The sequence below is a fragment of the Phascolarctos cinereus genome, unplaced genomic scaffold (assembly GCF_003287225.1).
Source record: "Phascolarctos cinereus isolate Bilbo 61053 unplaced genomic scaffold, phaCin_HiC Scaffold_4;HRSCAF=312, whole genome shotgun sequence".
In the NCBI taxonomy this organism is placed as follows: domain Eukaryota; kingdom Metazoa; phylum Chordata; class Mammalia; order Diprotodontia; family Phascolarctidae; genus Phascolarctos; species Phascolarctos cinereus.
Window position 1 is genome coordinate 293,150,835 of NW_027555847.1, and position 15,038 is coordinate 293,165,872.

The 15,038-nt window shown below is 38.7% G+C and overlaps 1 protein-coding gene across 4 annotated transcripts in view; it reads right to left on the reverse strand.

Moving 5' to 3' along the window:
- Positions 1-15,038, reverse strand: part of FAM81B (family with sequence similarity 81 member B) — an 88,302-nt gene that overhangs the window by 58,838 nt on the left and 14,426 nt on the right. For 2 of the 4 annotated variants that reach the window (XM_021007239.2, XM_078151933.1), the window contains one exon: positions 1,853-2,067. In XM_021007239.2, the coding sequence (XP_020862898.1) occupies positions 1,853-2,067 (215 nt within the window). Of the gene's footprint in view, positions 1-1,852; positions 2,097-15,038 lie in introns of all 4 variants that reach the window. The other 2 variants (XM_021007198.2, XM_021007222.2) reach the window with 1 other exon arrangement.

Genomic DNA, 15,038 nt, shown 5'->3' on the forward strand with positions numbered 1-15,038 from the left:
TGTTTGTTGAAGTGTTTTAAATTTAGCTCCTTTTTCTCTTAGGATCTGAATGAAACTATGAGTTTTATGATCCTACCTGACACATATATTCTCATTTAATTTCTGAACGTGGACCGTAAAATATAAATTACAGAAAATATTATACTACTTAGAATAAGAAAATTTTAAAGTATATTAACAGTATTCATTTAACAGTATACAATTAATTATATTTTTTAATGTAATATGTAATATATTTCAACAGCATGCAATTGATGCAACTAACTACTGAGTGGTAATTAACTACCAATAGGACCTCTATTTGTTAATACTTCATTATGGTTTAGTCTGACTTTTATTTTTAAAAAGCTGTCTTGTAAGTTAGATCTTCACTAATTCAGACTAATCTTCTCCACTAACTGGTTTGAATTGGGAATTCACATAATATGAATCCCATAACAGGTTTTAAGATACTTTTGAGATTTGGTATTATTTAGCTAGTGCTTTGGTTTATTTTGTTCTTTATAGAATGAAACCAAAAGAGCCAGTCACTGGGACAAAAGAAGCCTTTATTCCCAATAACTAGTGAAAGGAATGTAATGAAAATTTCGGGAAAAATTGTGATGGTTTTAGTAATCTCATTCTATTTTCAGTTTCCAAAGCTTGGATCCTCAAGGTTAACTATTTTTGTGCTAATGTTAGGTTTCTATATTCTTCTGGCCCACCAAAAATGCAACTCCTTCTGAGTCTATCTTATGACTTCCAATTGACTCTTATCTCCCAACACCAAACCATGACACCTGGATCACTCTCCTTCTTTATCCCTACCTCAACACTTCGCAGGCTTCCTTCAAATCTTTGTAAAAGTCCTACCTTCTGCAAGGAGCCTTTCCCAGTCTTCCTTAATCTTAGTATTTTCCTTCAGAGACTACAATTTATACACAGACACACAGACACACACACAGACACACATCTTATTTGCATGTTGTTTCCCCATTAGATTGTGAGATCCTTGAGAGCAGAGACTGTTTTTTGCCCTTTTTTTGGGTATCCTCAATGCTTAGCACAATGCCTGGCACATAGTAGGTGCTTAATAAATGCCAGTTGACTGACTCTGACTTGCAGTGCTTAATTTGCTCCTAGGGATGCTTTAATTACTTTTGGAAGGAGCATTAACTCAGGTTGACGGCTCTGGAATATTCTGGCTAATATCTTGGCAATCTCTAAATTACTATTTGTTGACTGCACATAATAATCCTCCATCTCTTTAGTACTAACAAAGTATCCCTCTAAATTAAAGTAAAATTTTAAAGCAGATGATTTGATTTAGGTGTTGTTTTCAGAGTGGATAAGACACTGGAGTTGGAGTCTGAAAGGCTAAGGTTCAAATTCCATCCCATAAACTTATTGTGTGATCCTGGGCACCACTTAACCTCTCTGGGCTTCAATTTCCTCATTTATAAAATGAGAGGGTTGGATTTGATAGCCTCTATGGACCCCTTACAGCCGTACTAGTAAGGTGCATCTTGTAGGGGCAAACCCTATGTACCACCTGGCCTGAGGGCTCAGGCCACAGTCCACATGCTGGGAACCAGGTGTGGAATCAGTAGAGATTGTGGCACATGCCAGACTTGGAGTATACTAGGGTCTCTGCTTCCCCTTCCTCCATGCTCCAAAAAGCCCTCAATTGGATTTACTCTAGAAACTGGAATTTCTGGTTTGGTTCTAGCACTTTCCTTCATGTGATAATTTTAGCACTAACCAATTATGATTATTTCAAGGAAAACACATTTATGCCATTTAAAAATGGTACTGGTAGTAGATATTCCTAGTTAACTAATGATGCCGCCCAATGGGAAAAGAAAGAAGTCACCTGGATGTTTTGGTTGAGCTTTTTGACGATGCTGGTGATAGTCTGGATGTGGTTTTCTAGCAGCTGCCGGGCCATTGACTCCTCCTTTTGGAATCCATGGCTCCCTTGAAGACAAGATGAGATCTCCTCCTTAATTCGAAAGGCCTGTTCAAGAAGAACAGTCGTGGTTCTCTCCTGGCTAGCTAGTCGTTCTTCTATGGAATATCTTGGATTCCCTGGAATGGCAGGAAGAAAAGGCTGATCCCTGGCCAGAGGAGAAAAAAATAGAAATCAAGACTTTATATTGATAAATTTGAGGAAGAAGAAATCAAATGGGAATTCTTGTTGCCTGTTCCTTTCTCCTTTCCACCAGTACCTGTCAACTCATAGAATTAACAGACCTCAATGAAACAAAGAGAATGAGTGAGGTTTTAAGAACCACTGTGGTCAGAATCTTGATTTTCTTCTGTTCCTTCTAAAAAGCAGTTCTATCTCACTGTCTTGATATCATGCCATACATATTTAATGTTTCTCACATAAACAAATGGTATGTTATAATGTAGCAGTTTTGTGCTATAAGGTATAGAGAAGAAATCCATTAGGGAAGAAATCAGAATTATTCTTCCTAAAAATTTTTTTCTCTTTGACTCGGAACGTCCAACCACAACCGTGTTACTAAGTACATCATGAATCCAGGGGTGTGCTGGAGCCAACTTGTACCAACTCTGAGAACCAGCTGTCAAATTTTCAGTGTGAGCGTTTACACCTTGGAAATAGATGAGTGCTACACATCAAGACTTGATTTATCGTTTTGTTGATTGTCTAGACTTAAGAAAGTGATGGAGAAAATGTTAATAATGCAGATTAAACCTAATAGTGTATTGGACATTTTTAGAAGGCCAGTTGTCTAATATTTGCCACCATACCCCTATATATATAAACATATATACAATAAATATAAAAATGTACTTTAATCTAGATTGAGATATGGGAGTTGGGGAGTCAAGCTTGTCTATTCACAAATGTGGAGGTGGCTATTTGGAAAGTCTTAAAGTAACTCAAAATCAAATTAACAGTCTTAGGCAGAACAAGAAGATCAAGAGGGACCTGTACCTCCAACTGCTGGATTGTTTTGTAATTACATCTTACATGTGTTTAAATCAATCAATCAGCAAGCATTTATTAAGTGTATACTATGTGCTAGGCACTGTAGATGAAAATATAAAATGAAATACTCCTTGCCCTCAAGGAGCTTATGTTTTGTAGAGGGAGACAAGTAAGCAAAATATACATAAAATCAGTATAAGGTAATGGGGAGGGGGTGTGGAAGGGAGGAAATAGCACCTAGGGAGATTAGGAAAGACATCCTTCCTACAGGCAGTGGTGTTTGAGTGGTGCTTTGAAGGGAATTAGAGTTTCTAAGAGATTCAAGAAATTATATGAAGGGAATGGTTAGAAGGACACTTTGGCCATAGAAAAAAAAGCTTATTTTGACCATTGTCTGTCATAATTTATCAGTATAAAATTATCTTGTTTTTCTTTGTTCTCATCTTTCTCCTAGAAAAAATAAAATCCGAACAAACCTTGGAGATCATGAGATTTATTAGCTAGAAATGACCTTAGGAGTTGTCTAGTCCAAATCGCTCATTTTATAGATGGGGAAACTTTTAAAACCTCCTTCCTGCTAGGACTAGTTTAACATTTGTGCTTAAGTCCTGTAGATAATAATGACAAACTTCTCTCATAGCATCACTGGAACAAAAACTTTTAAAGGGTTTTCTTTCCCCCCTTGGTTTTGTTTTGTTTTGTTTTGTTTTTTGAGACTGACTCTCTTCATCTCTCCCAGGCTCAAAGTTCAGTGGCCCACATGAGACTAATCCCGTTGCTGTTCAACATGGAAGCTTTGACCTATTTCATTTCCACCCTGTGCCAGTGTGTCCCCTGCTGCCAGTGCCCCCAGGGGCTCACTGTATTAGTTCGGGATTTAATGCCAACAACCAACTGGCTTTATTAAGCTCTATGTAGCTCAGAACTCTTTAACTCACATGTACATTAGCCTCTGCCTCCCCTCCCCACTTCCAGCAGGACTATGGGTGTCCTGGCTGTTTTTCTTTTCTTTCTTTTAAAAACACTGGAGAGAATACTTGAAGAGATCATTGAGGATCTTCGAAAAATTAACTTTCTTCCTGGTTTTATACATCAAGAGATACTCATAGAAAAAAATAGGCTCTTTGTTTCTTTCCTTCTGGCTTGATGTTTGTTTTCCTCTGTTTGTGATGTCTGTTGTCATCAGACACAAGTACCCCTCTGATCAGCAACCAGCGTATCTTGGCCTGGTTTAAGAAGCTTAGTAGACGGGTGCAGCCCTTATTGGTCTTAGTGACAGTGGTTGCTTACAACATGTATCCTAAATGAAAGATAAAGCTTTCACTGCATGAAGGTCATTGGAAACTGCAGCCAGAAGAGAGAATGGTTCCCTATAAATACGTTGCCACAACTGATTTCAGAGGACAATAAGGAAAGGTGTGTTGCTTTAATAAATTATCTCCATAACAACATAACAAGCCATATTTATATAGCACTTTAATATTCACAAAGCCCTTTCCTCATAAAGTAAGCAGAGCATTTTACAGATAAGGAAACTGAAACTCAGAGAGATTAAATGATTTACACGTGGTGGCACAGATAAATCAACTTTGACTCGGGAATTGGAATCCAGAACTCCTGATAAAAGGTCCAGGGCTCTTTGCATTAAATATACTCGCAGGTTCCCCACACCACAGAAAGTCTTTAACACTTCTAAACAAAGCTATCTTTGCCTTAGGAATCATTTTGATCCTATCCAACTGCAGGACAGTTGTCTAAGAGGTTTCAATGAACTAAATCTTTTTTAACCAACATGCCTTAATGATAAATGTTCACATACAACAAAGCCCTAGCCCTTGCCTCAGAAAGAGCAAATGGCTGAGCCTGCACCTCATGGCCTTGATAATAGTCTTTCCCCTTTCTAGAATTGGCTAGGGACCCCTTTTCAGAGCAGAGGGAGACCATAGAAGGATCAAAGAACTAAATATGGCTTCATCATGAAGAAGGTAGGACTTGAAGAAGGGATATAATTTACAGATTAAGAGGGTAGAATAGAGGGCATTCCAAGCAATGACAATAGATTAAATGAAGAAACAAGTTGTAAATCAGCATTGAGTATTCATGAGAAAATGGGCTGATGGAAGTTGAGGTTATATGTTGTGAAGTTGGAGTGATATCGAATGAGACAGATTGTATCTTGAAAGTCAGGCAGAGGTGGTTAGAGTTGATACAGTAGAACATGGGGAGCCATAGGAGATTTTTCAACATGGAGATAGTATAAAATGAGGAACATAGACTAGCTGATCTCTATGATAGTTTCAATAGTCATTGATTCTATGAAAAATGGAGTATTCAACGAAAATTTATCTGGCAGCTGCACACAGGCAGATTGCATGGTAGGGTAGGATTAGGAAATCAGGAAGGAAGCTTTGGATGAGGGTAGAAGCAGTGGAATGAGACAAGGAAGGGTTTATGATATTTTCCTCAAAACCTGCTTGTACTTCTCCATTTCTGTCAGTATCGTCACCACTTAATAGTTTATTTCCCACATTTGAAATCCTTGGGGTTATTTCTGATTCTTCCTTCTCTATCCTCTCTTGTATCCAATCACTGCCCTAGAGTTCTATCTTCAAAATCTCTCACGTGTTTCTTATTTCTCTATTCTCACTAACCTAACATGAATACAGGTGTTTATTATCTCTTTTCTAGGCCATTACAATGGTTTCCTAACAGGCTTACCTGCCTCCACTCTCTCCCCCTTTCCATCCATCCTCCATAGCTCTGTCAGGTTATACAAAGGTCCTTATGCTTACAGCTAACCAGGTCACTTCCTTTGCTCAAAATCTTTTGGTGCTTCCAAATTTAAAAAAGTCAGGATCCCATGAATTGGAATTCTATAGGAGAAACCAGCCCAAAAGGGATGTGGGCAAATTTTCTTTTTAGTTTTATTTTGGCTGTTGTCATTTACCGGTTTTAATTTTTTAAAACCCATTTATATTGATATCATTTGTTTTTACATCACCTAAATTTCCTTTGCTATTTTTCCCCCTCCCAGAAAGCCATTCCTAATACCAAAGAATAAAAAAGAGGGGGGAAAATGGTTCAGCAAAACAAACCAATAAAATGATGTCTGATGTAATGTGCTGTCTTCCATAGCCATAGTCCCTCATATTTATAAAGATATGAAGAAAAGTATATGCTCATATTTCTTCCTTGGGATAAAATTTGGTTATTATAATTTCCATAGTATTCATTTTTGATTATTTTGTATCATTGTTATATTGTTGTAGTCCAAAGTCACCAATAATCTCTCAATTGCCAAATCTCATAGTCTTCTCAGTCTTCATCCTTCTGGACCTGTCTTCAACTTTTAGCACAATTAACTATCCTCTTCTTTTGGATACGTTAGGTTTTTGTGACATTACTTATTGTCTCCTGGTTCTTCTCCAATCTGACCTCTTTCTGAGTTTATTTTGCTAGATCTTCCTCTAGATCATTTCCACTATCTGTGGGTAACCTCCAAGGCTCTGTTCTGTGCCTTGTTCTTTTCTCCATCTTTACTGTTTCACTCAGTGATCTCAGTAGCTCCCATGGATTCTCTATATAGATGATCCCCAAATTTCTATATCTAGCCCTAACTTTTCTCTTGAGCTCCAGGCCCACATCCCCACCTAACTTTTAGATATCTCAAAACTAAAAACCTATAAGCATCTTAAGCTCAATATGTCTGAAACAGAACTCATTATCCTTTCCCTCAATCCCTTAATGCTTCCAAACTTTCCCATTATTATTGAGGGCTTACCATCCCCTTGTCACCCAGACCTGCAACTTTGACATCATCCTTGACTCTTGTCTTGCACTCACTCCACATATCCAATCTGTAGTGAAGTGTGATTGTTTTTACTTTGACAATATCTCTCATTATGTCCCCTTTCTACTAACACAGCTGTCACTCTAGTACAAGGCTCTCATCGCCTCATGCAGAAGCTACTGCAATAACCATCTAATTAGTTTGATGGCATTGTTTCTCCTCACTTGATTCCAACCTCTATGTAGCTGCCAAAATGACTTTCCCAAAGCACAGGTCTGACTAAGTTATCCTCTTACTCAATAAATCCCAGGGGCTCCCTATTACTCCAGAACCGAATAGAAAGTGTTCTGTTCAGCCTTTAAGTCCATTCATAACCTGGTCCTTTCCTATCTTTCTAGTCTTTTTACATTTTACTCTCTTCTATATATCCTTATATCCAGCTACACTGGCCTTGCTGTTTCTCACACAAGACACGTTATCTCTCAGCTTTGTACCTTTTCACCGACTATCCTCCATGATTGGAATGTTACTCCTCCTTGCCTCTGCCCTCTGGATTCCCTGGCTTCCTTCAAGGCTCAGCTCTAATCTTGATTTCTGCCTTAAGCCTTTTCTCCTGTTTGCCTCCCCCTCCTCCCAAGAATTAGTGCTTTCTCTCTGAGCTTAATTTCCATTTACAATATATTTATCTTGTATGTATCTAGTAATTCTATTAGAATGTGATCTCATTGATAGGAGGGGCTGTGTTTTTGCCTTTCTTTATGTAAGCTCTTGAGATGTTATCCCAGTGTACACTCACACTGATGAGCAAGTCCTCAGGACCTGGCACTATGCCTCCTCAGGACTAGAGCTTTGAGGGTTTGGGCAACGTCTATAATATGATAGCTTATGAGTATTGCTTTCAGCAAGGTTTATCAGTGTGCTTCTAGCCATGAGTATCAATTCATAAAATCAGTTAGGTTTTACAAAGAAGTATTTTCTGAAGTGGTATAACAATAATAATTGGTACTGTGGAAAAAGTTTGTTATTTATCATTTATTACTATTGTTTGAACCTAGCTTTATATGACTAGAAATTGTCTAACCCCAAAGCTTACTTGTAGAGGTCAGGCTGGCCTCAGAGATGCTCTAGGGAAGCCAGATGGCTGTAAGGAATACTTAGATGCTTAAAACAAAGTGTTTGTTCAGGGGCACTCAGGTATTGTTTTGGGTCCACCCAAACATTGTGTTTTGGGTTCCCTGCATTAGATTTATTTACCAGCTGATATATGTCTCAAACCACACTTCTGGAGACTACCTACTGGTTATGCGAAGCCAATCATACAAATGTCCCTTTACACTCTTGCCTGAAATCTCACAGAGCCTTGAAGAGAGGGAGCCACACCTTCTTCTGGCTGTCTTTCCTCTTGAACCAAATAAAGTAATAAATTCCTTTCTTAAACTATTTCAGATTTTGGAGTCTCTTCTCACAACTAACAGTACAAAACATTCCTCCCAGAAGACTATAACACACTCTTCTGCCTGTACAATCAGAGTCCATACAAGGGAAAGCAAACTCAGGCTCAGAGATCACATGTAGCAAAAGCCAATCTAAAGGACTCACAGCTCCTGAAAGTCCTTTTGTTGGAATTCTCAACTTGTTCCATTTGGTCTTGTGTAGATTTTCTGCTGCCTCTTTGTCGAGCCTTGACTTCGATTTCCTCATCAAGTACAATCTGTTCTAGGACACTGCTGCAGAAATCGTTTTTGAGGATGCTATTAGGACATGGAGTAAAATGTCCAAATCCTCCAGATCCTTTGAAGATTACAAGATCCAGCCAAGGAGAAGCAGTCTCGGTTGATGAAAAGTTCTACCCAAACTCATTACTTTTCAGGGGTGGTTCTCTCTCCTGGCTCATGGCTCCACTAAATCCATGATTCTAACTAACTCCCTGGTTTTATATAATTGGACGATGCCCCTACAAGGCAGTTCAGTGGTCCTCAGCCAATTGGGGCAGACTTCCTCTGGAACCTAGGAAGGTGTCCAGGCTTTGTTCATACCTACTGAAGAACTGAGTTCTATTCTCACCTGATGCATTTACTGGGCATGGAGTACTCTTATTTACTTTGGACAGGGAAGGGTGATTTGATGACTTACTCAGCTACCCATTACACTTGTATCCTCAATGTTTAGCACAGTACCAGCACTTGTAGTGCTTCTTGATTGAACACGTCATGTTGTAGGTAGTTTTCTCAGTCCTGAAAAAGCCACAAACATCTCCCCCTGACGTCATTATCCAAGTCATCTACACATCCAAGTGGCAGAACAAAATGTTTTTTCTCTAGTTTCAGAATGTGGGCACTTCTTAATCTTTATGGTTCGCTCCTGTCATATGCAATCTTCTTGCTTTTTTGGCAACCATCTCTTTTAAATTATAAAAAGGCCACCAAATTTTGCATTTAAGCTGTCAAGGTGAGAAAAAGTAATATAATCTGCTGGTCTAGCATGGATAGAAATTGTCAACCCCAGATGAATCTGAAAAAAATTTTAGAGACCTTTTCAGAGAAATTATTTTTTACTCATACATCTATAGATTTCAAAACTATTGAAAGCAAAAAATGCAACACATTTTTGAGGATGGAATCTGAAAAAAAAAAAAAACAAACCCAAACCTGAGACACTAGTTCTATTTGATTTTTATGACTTACTACAGTTGTGCTCCAGTTAGCAGGTGCAGGGATATGTACAACATCCCACTTTCTTTTCTGCTCTATTTTTGTGAACAGAGAAATCTACTTCAGCAACTCAATAAACATGTTGGTTTTGGGTCAACAGCCGGAGGTAAGATTTTGACCAATACATCATTCTGATTATGGCAAAAGAAGAACAGAAGAAAAGCCCTGTGTTGCTATGTGTACAATAGTTAAGTAGCTGGCTAAGTTGTGGATCTGTCATTCAACCCAATAGGAAAACATCAATATAAATTTTAGGAGAGTTACATTAATGTCATGGAAACTTTCTATGGAGGAATGTATCTCACTAATCTTTACATCTCCCATAGCACCAGCACAGGTATATAAGTATTTCACATACCTTAAAACTATGCATAAATGTGAGATAATTTTCGTCACCACAATTTGGGAAGAAGAAAAGTGAGTCTGGGCAGGGGGTGGAGGTGGAAAGCTTGTGGTGTTGTATTGCAGATTGCATACACTACCCTAAGGTGGGAAAACAGGGGCAAATCAGACAAATGTAAGTGGGAACAATGCCAAACTCACATTTTATGTACAAGCCAAATTTGGTGGGAGTGGGAAGAGGGAGAGAAGAGATGAGATGAGGTATGACTTGTAAAATGTTATATACCTTAGATTGGCTTTAAAAGTTTTGAAGGGACCCCAGGTTAAGTCAGAGATTGTAATGGTCTTCCCAGGAGGAAGATTCAAGGTCCCTCTTGTCCTAGGAGAATCTTTTGATCTTTTCCAGTCCCTAGAGGTGCTGTTTAATGAAAGTGTACCATTTCCACTTCTTATAAGGATGGCCTTGGAGCCGTTTCATAATCTCCTGTCAGAGATGTCACTTAGTGATCCTGAACCAAGGAGGAGAAACAAAGTAATATTAAAAATAAGGGGAATTCTCAGGGTTCCTACGAGGAAAATGAATCAAGCAGGAACCACACAGACACAGACACACATACACACACATCCCAAGCAACTCTGCTGCTTTGCTAACTCATTCCTTCTATTTCAGGTCTTTTGATACAGCTCTGGAAACTTAGTCTAGAGATGAAATTCCTAAAATCTGATAATTACATGGTTCTTTAAAGTTTGCAAAGTACTTTAAACACATTCTCTCATTTGATTCACAACATAACTGTGCAAAACAAATTCTCCAACTACTGTTTTCTCTACTTTACAAATGAGAAAAGTGACCCCCCAATAGGTAAGTGCTTTGCTCAAGGTCACACAGTAAATGTCTGAGGTAGAATTTGACCCAACTCTTTCTTTTTGCTACACCATGATTGCTGCATTTAATTAAAATGACTTAATCACTCTATGGAGTAAACATTACTAGATGACCCATCTGAGCTATCCCCAAACAATATGATAATCTTATTTTTGTTTTACCTTCCAATATATCAAAATATTACTTGACCAATGATCATGAAATATGAGTCTTCATAATGTAGTGGCAAAAGTAATATATCACTGTATAATAAAATGACTGCCATCATGCTAAACAAATTCTCTGAAAACAACTCCTTTCAGATCCTGGATGTCTTATTCCACTCATAAGAAGACATAATAAATCATTTATCATTTTACCCATTTGACTTTCTGAAACGTTTATGTGCACAGACTTTAAATATAAAGCACTAGTAGTCAGCCAGAGGGCCTTTACCTCCCCTAATATTCTGCTGTGAGAATTATTGAAACATATATTGGCTGCAGTTCAGCCTAAAGGGCTGTCAGTAGAAATTACTTCATTTCTATATCTCCTTTTTTTTTTCTCTAGAAACTTAGGATAAGAGGTAGACTCATCATGAATAAGAGAGTATATTCACCTTAATGTCTCATCTACAAAGTTTTAAATCATATTAAGGATTTTCAGAGTTAAAACTCCTAAATCTCAAGGGAAAATAAATTTTCATAGATCATAAAATGTTAGAGCCAGAGGGGATCTTACAAATCATGTAGCCCAAACTCTTGGCATCATATAACTCTGAGACTTCTAATAATGGATGGAAGATGGGTTGGCTCTTCCCCACCATAGCATCATGTCAACTACTCTTTCATGGAAGCTGGAGACTCCACTAGGTAAGCTTTTACCTTAGCCTATGGCCAACTTTTCTGTTTTAGGTTTCCTTTGCTGAATAGATGACCAAGCATCACTGCTGTGATAGACATGTTCAGACCTGAAAGCGACCTAGTGAGTTCAAGAGGTCCAGAGGTCCTTTGGGTCCAGCTGACTAGAGGAAACTAGGAGTTGCGGAGGGGTGGAGCCAAGATGGTGGAGTGAAAGCAGTGACTTGCTTGAGCTGTCCCCCAAACCCCTCCAAATACTTATAAAAATTGGCTCTAAACAAATTCTAAAGCAGCAGAACCCACAAAAAGACAGAGTGAAACAAATTTCCAGCCCAAGACAACCTGGATGATTGATCAGAAAGGTGTATCACGCCGGGCTGAGAGCGCAGTGCAGCGTGGTGTGGGTGCGCAGGCCACAGTGAACCTGGAGCAGGCCTCAGAGGACTGAATCACGGGCAGCTGTGGAGGTTTCCAGACTCCTCAATCCACGAATGCCAAGACAACTTAGAAGGTCAGTGGAAAAGTCTGTTTCTGTCAGTGCTCAGAGAGGAAGGTGGTTTCAGCTCCATTCCCCAGATGGCCCTGGGAGGGCAGCTGCTTCCCGAGCTTCTGGCCCACAGACTGAGGGAATCCAGTGGCTGATCAGAGAGGGATTGCAGGGATCTCTTTGCCAGTGCTGAGGCAGGAATCTCTTGCTTTGTGGATCTGGTCACAGTTCTGGGCGGTGCTGGGGTGAGGAGGAGGCATGGTGGAGCTTGTAGTGGCTTGGAGAGGAACCCCTCCTCACATAAAGTTGTGGTCAACAGGCCAGGAAAGGAGTAAACACCTCACCCCTTATCATTACCACCTTGGAAGAACTGAAAATTTACAGGTCCCTACAAGTATCTCTGAAAACAGCTACACAAACCCCTGAAGCTTGGGACAGTACACTCTCCACATTGGAAGCAGACTCTTACCTTAACAAAGAGTTTAAAACTCAAGTAATTGGCTGGGATCGAGCAAGCAGTGCAAAAAGAGTCAGACTATATCTTACTTTGGTGAAAAAGAAGATCAAATATACAAACCAGAAAAGAAAGACAACCAGACTCCTACATCCCACCAAAAGCAAACCTACATTCCAAGCCTCCAAGAAAAATATGAATCAGTCCCAGGCCTTGGAAGAGCTCAAAAGGGATTTTGAGAAGCAAGTAAGGGAAGTAGAGGAAAAACTGGAAGAGAAATGAGAGTGATGCAAGAAAATCATGAAAAACAAGTCAACAGCTTGCTAAAGGAGACCCAAAAAAATACTGAAGAAAATAACACCTTAAAAAATAGCCTAACCCAAATGGCAAAAGAGGTCCAAAAAGCCAATGAGGAGAAAATGCCCTAAAAAGAAAAATTGGCCAAATGGAAAAGGAAGTCCAAAAGATTACTGAAGAAAATACTTCCTTAAAAATTAGAATAGAGCAATTGGAAGATAGTGACTTTATGAGAAATCAAGACACTGTAAAACAAATCCAAAAGAATGAAAAATTAGAAAACAATGTGAAATATCTCATTGGAAAAACAACTGACCTGGAAAATAGATCCAGGAGAGAGAATTTAAAAATTATTGGACTATCTGAAAGCCATGATCAAAAAAAGAGCCTAGACATCATCATATTTCAAGAAATTATCAAGGAAAACTGCCCTGATTTTAGAACCAGAGGGCAAAATAGAAATTGAAAGAATCCACCAATCTCCTCCTGAAAGAGATCCCCAAAGGAAAACTCCTAGGAATATTGTAGCCAAATTCCAGAGTTCCCAGGTCAAGGAGAAAATATTACAAGCTGCCAGAAGGAAACAATTCAAGTACTGTGGAAACACAATCAGGATAACACAAGATTTAGCAGCTTCTACATTAAAGGACGCAGGGCATGGAATATAATATTCCAGAGGGCAAAGGAGATAGGATTACAACCAAGAATCACCTACCCAGCAAAACTGAGTATAATCCTTCAGGGGAAAAAATGGTCATTCAGTGAAATAGAGGACTTTCAAGCATTCCTGATGAAAAGACCAGAGCTAAATAGAAAATTTGACTTTCAAATACAGGACTCAAGTGGAACATGAAGAGGTAAACAGGAAAGAGAAATCATAAGAGACTTATTAAGATTGAACTGTTTACATTCCTGCATGGAAAGATGATATTTATAACTCATGAGAACTTTGTCAGTATTAGGGTAGTTGAAGGAAAAAAATTATATGTATGTATAGATAGATAGATAGATAGAGGGCACAGGGTGAGTTGAAGATTAAGGGGTCATATCTGGAGAATAAAATTAAGGGATGAGAGAGGATGATACTCGGAGAAGAAAGGGAGAGGTAGAATGGGGTAAATTATCTCACAAAAAAAGAGAAAAGTCTCTCACAGTGGAGGGGAAACGGGGGAAGGTGAGAGAGAATGAGTGAATCTTATTCTCATAGGATTTGGCTTAAGGAGAGAATAACATACACATTCAATTGGGTATGGAAATCTGTCTTACCCTACAGGAAAATAGGGGGAGAAGGGGACAAGAGAGCAGGGGGATGATAGAGAGGAGGGCAGATTGGGAAAGAGGGTAATCAGAAGCAAATACTTCTGAGGAGGGACAGGGTCAAAAGAAAGAATAGAATAAATGGGAGGGCAGGATAGGATTAAGGGAAATAGAGTTAGTTTTTCACAACATGTCTACTATGGAAATGTTTTACATAACTGCACATGTACAACCTATATTGAGTTGCTTGCCTTTTGAATGAGGGTGGATGGGGAGGGAGGAAGGGAGAAAATTTGGAACTCAAAAACACATGTTTTTAAAAAAATGTTTTCATATGCAACTGGGAAATAAGAAATACGGGAAATCGGGTACAGAAGTCTATCCTGCTCTACAGGAAAATAGAAGGGGAAGAAGATAAGAGAAGGGAGGGGGGAGAGATAGAAGAGAAGGCAGACTAGGGGAAGGGTTATTCAGAATGCATACCATCTTGGGGTGGGGGGAGGGGTGAGAAATTTGGAACTCAAAAACTTGTGGAAGTGAATGTTGAAAACTAAAAATAAATAAATTTTTATTTAAAAAAATAAAAAAAACAAAAAATAAAATAAAATAAAAAATAAAAATAAAAAAAAGAAACTAGGAGTTGCTTCATTGAGCAAGATGACTGGGAGTAGTTTGCATAGTACAGAGGATGTGTCCATTCGTATTCACTGGTCTCACAAATTGCTTTACAATTTGGTCAAATTTAATTGTTAGCTTCCTGGAAGAGATTATAATAATAGTTGTAAGTTATAGAATCCTATTTTAAGTTGTCCTGTCAATGGGCACTTGTAAGAGGGTTTTTTTTTTGTATTTTAACTTTTTTTGTGTATGTAGGAAATAAATAGTAGCTCCATGCCTGATTCATACAGGGGAGACCTAGGCATAAACCAAGAAATCAAGCTTTGAAGAATTTGTCAACCGAAGCATTGGGGTGGGGGTGTAATGAGTCAAAGAGTATGAGATAAGGGAGTCTAATTCCTGTCCCTCTTATTAGAGGC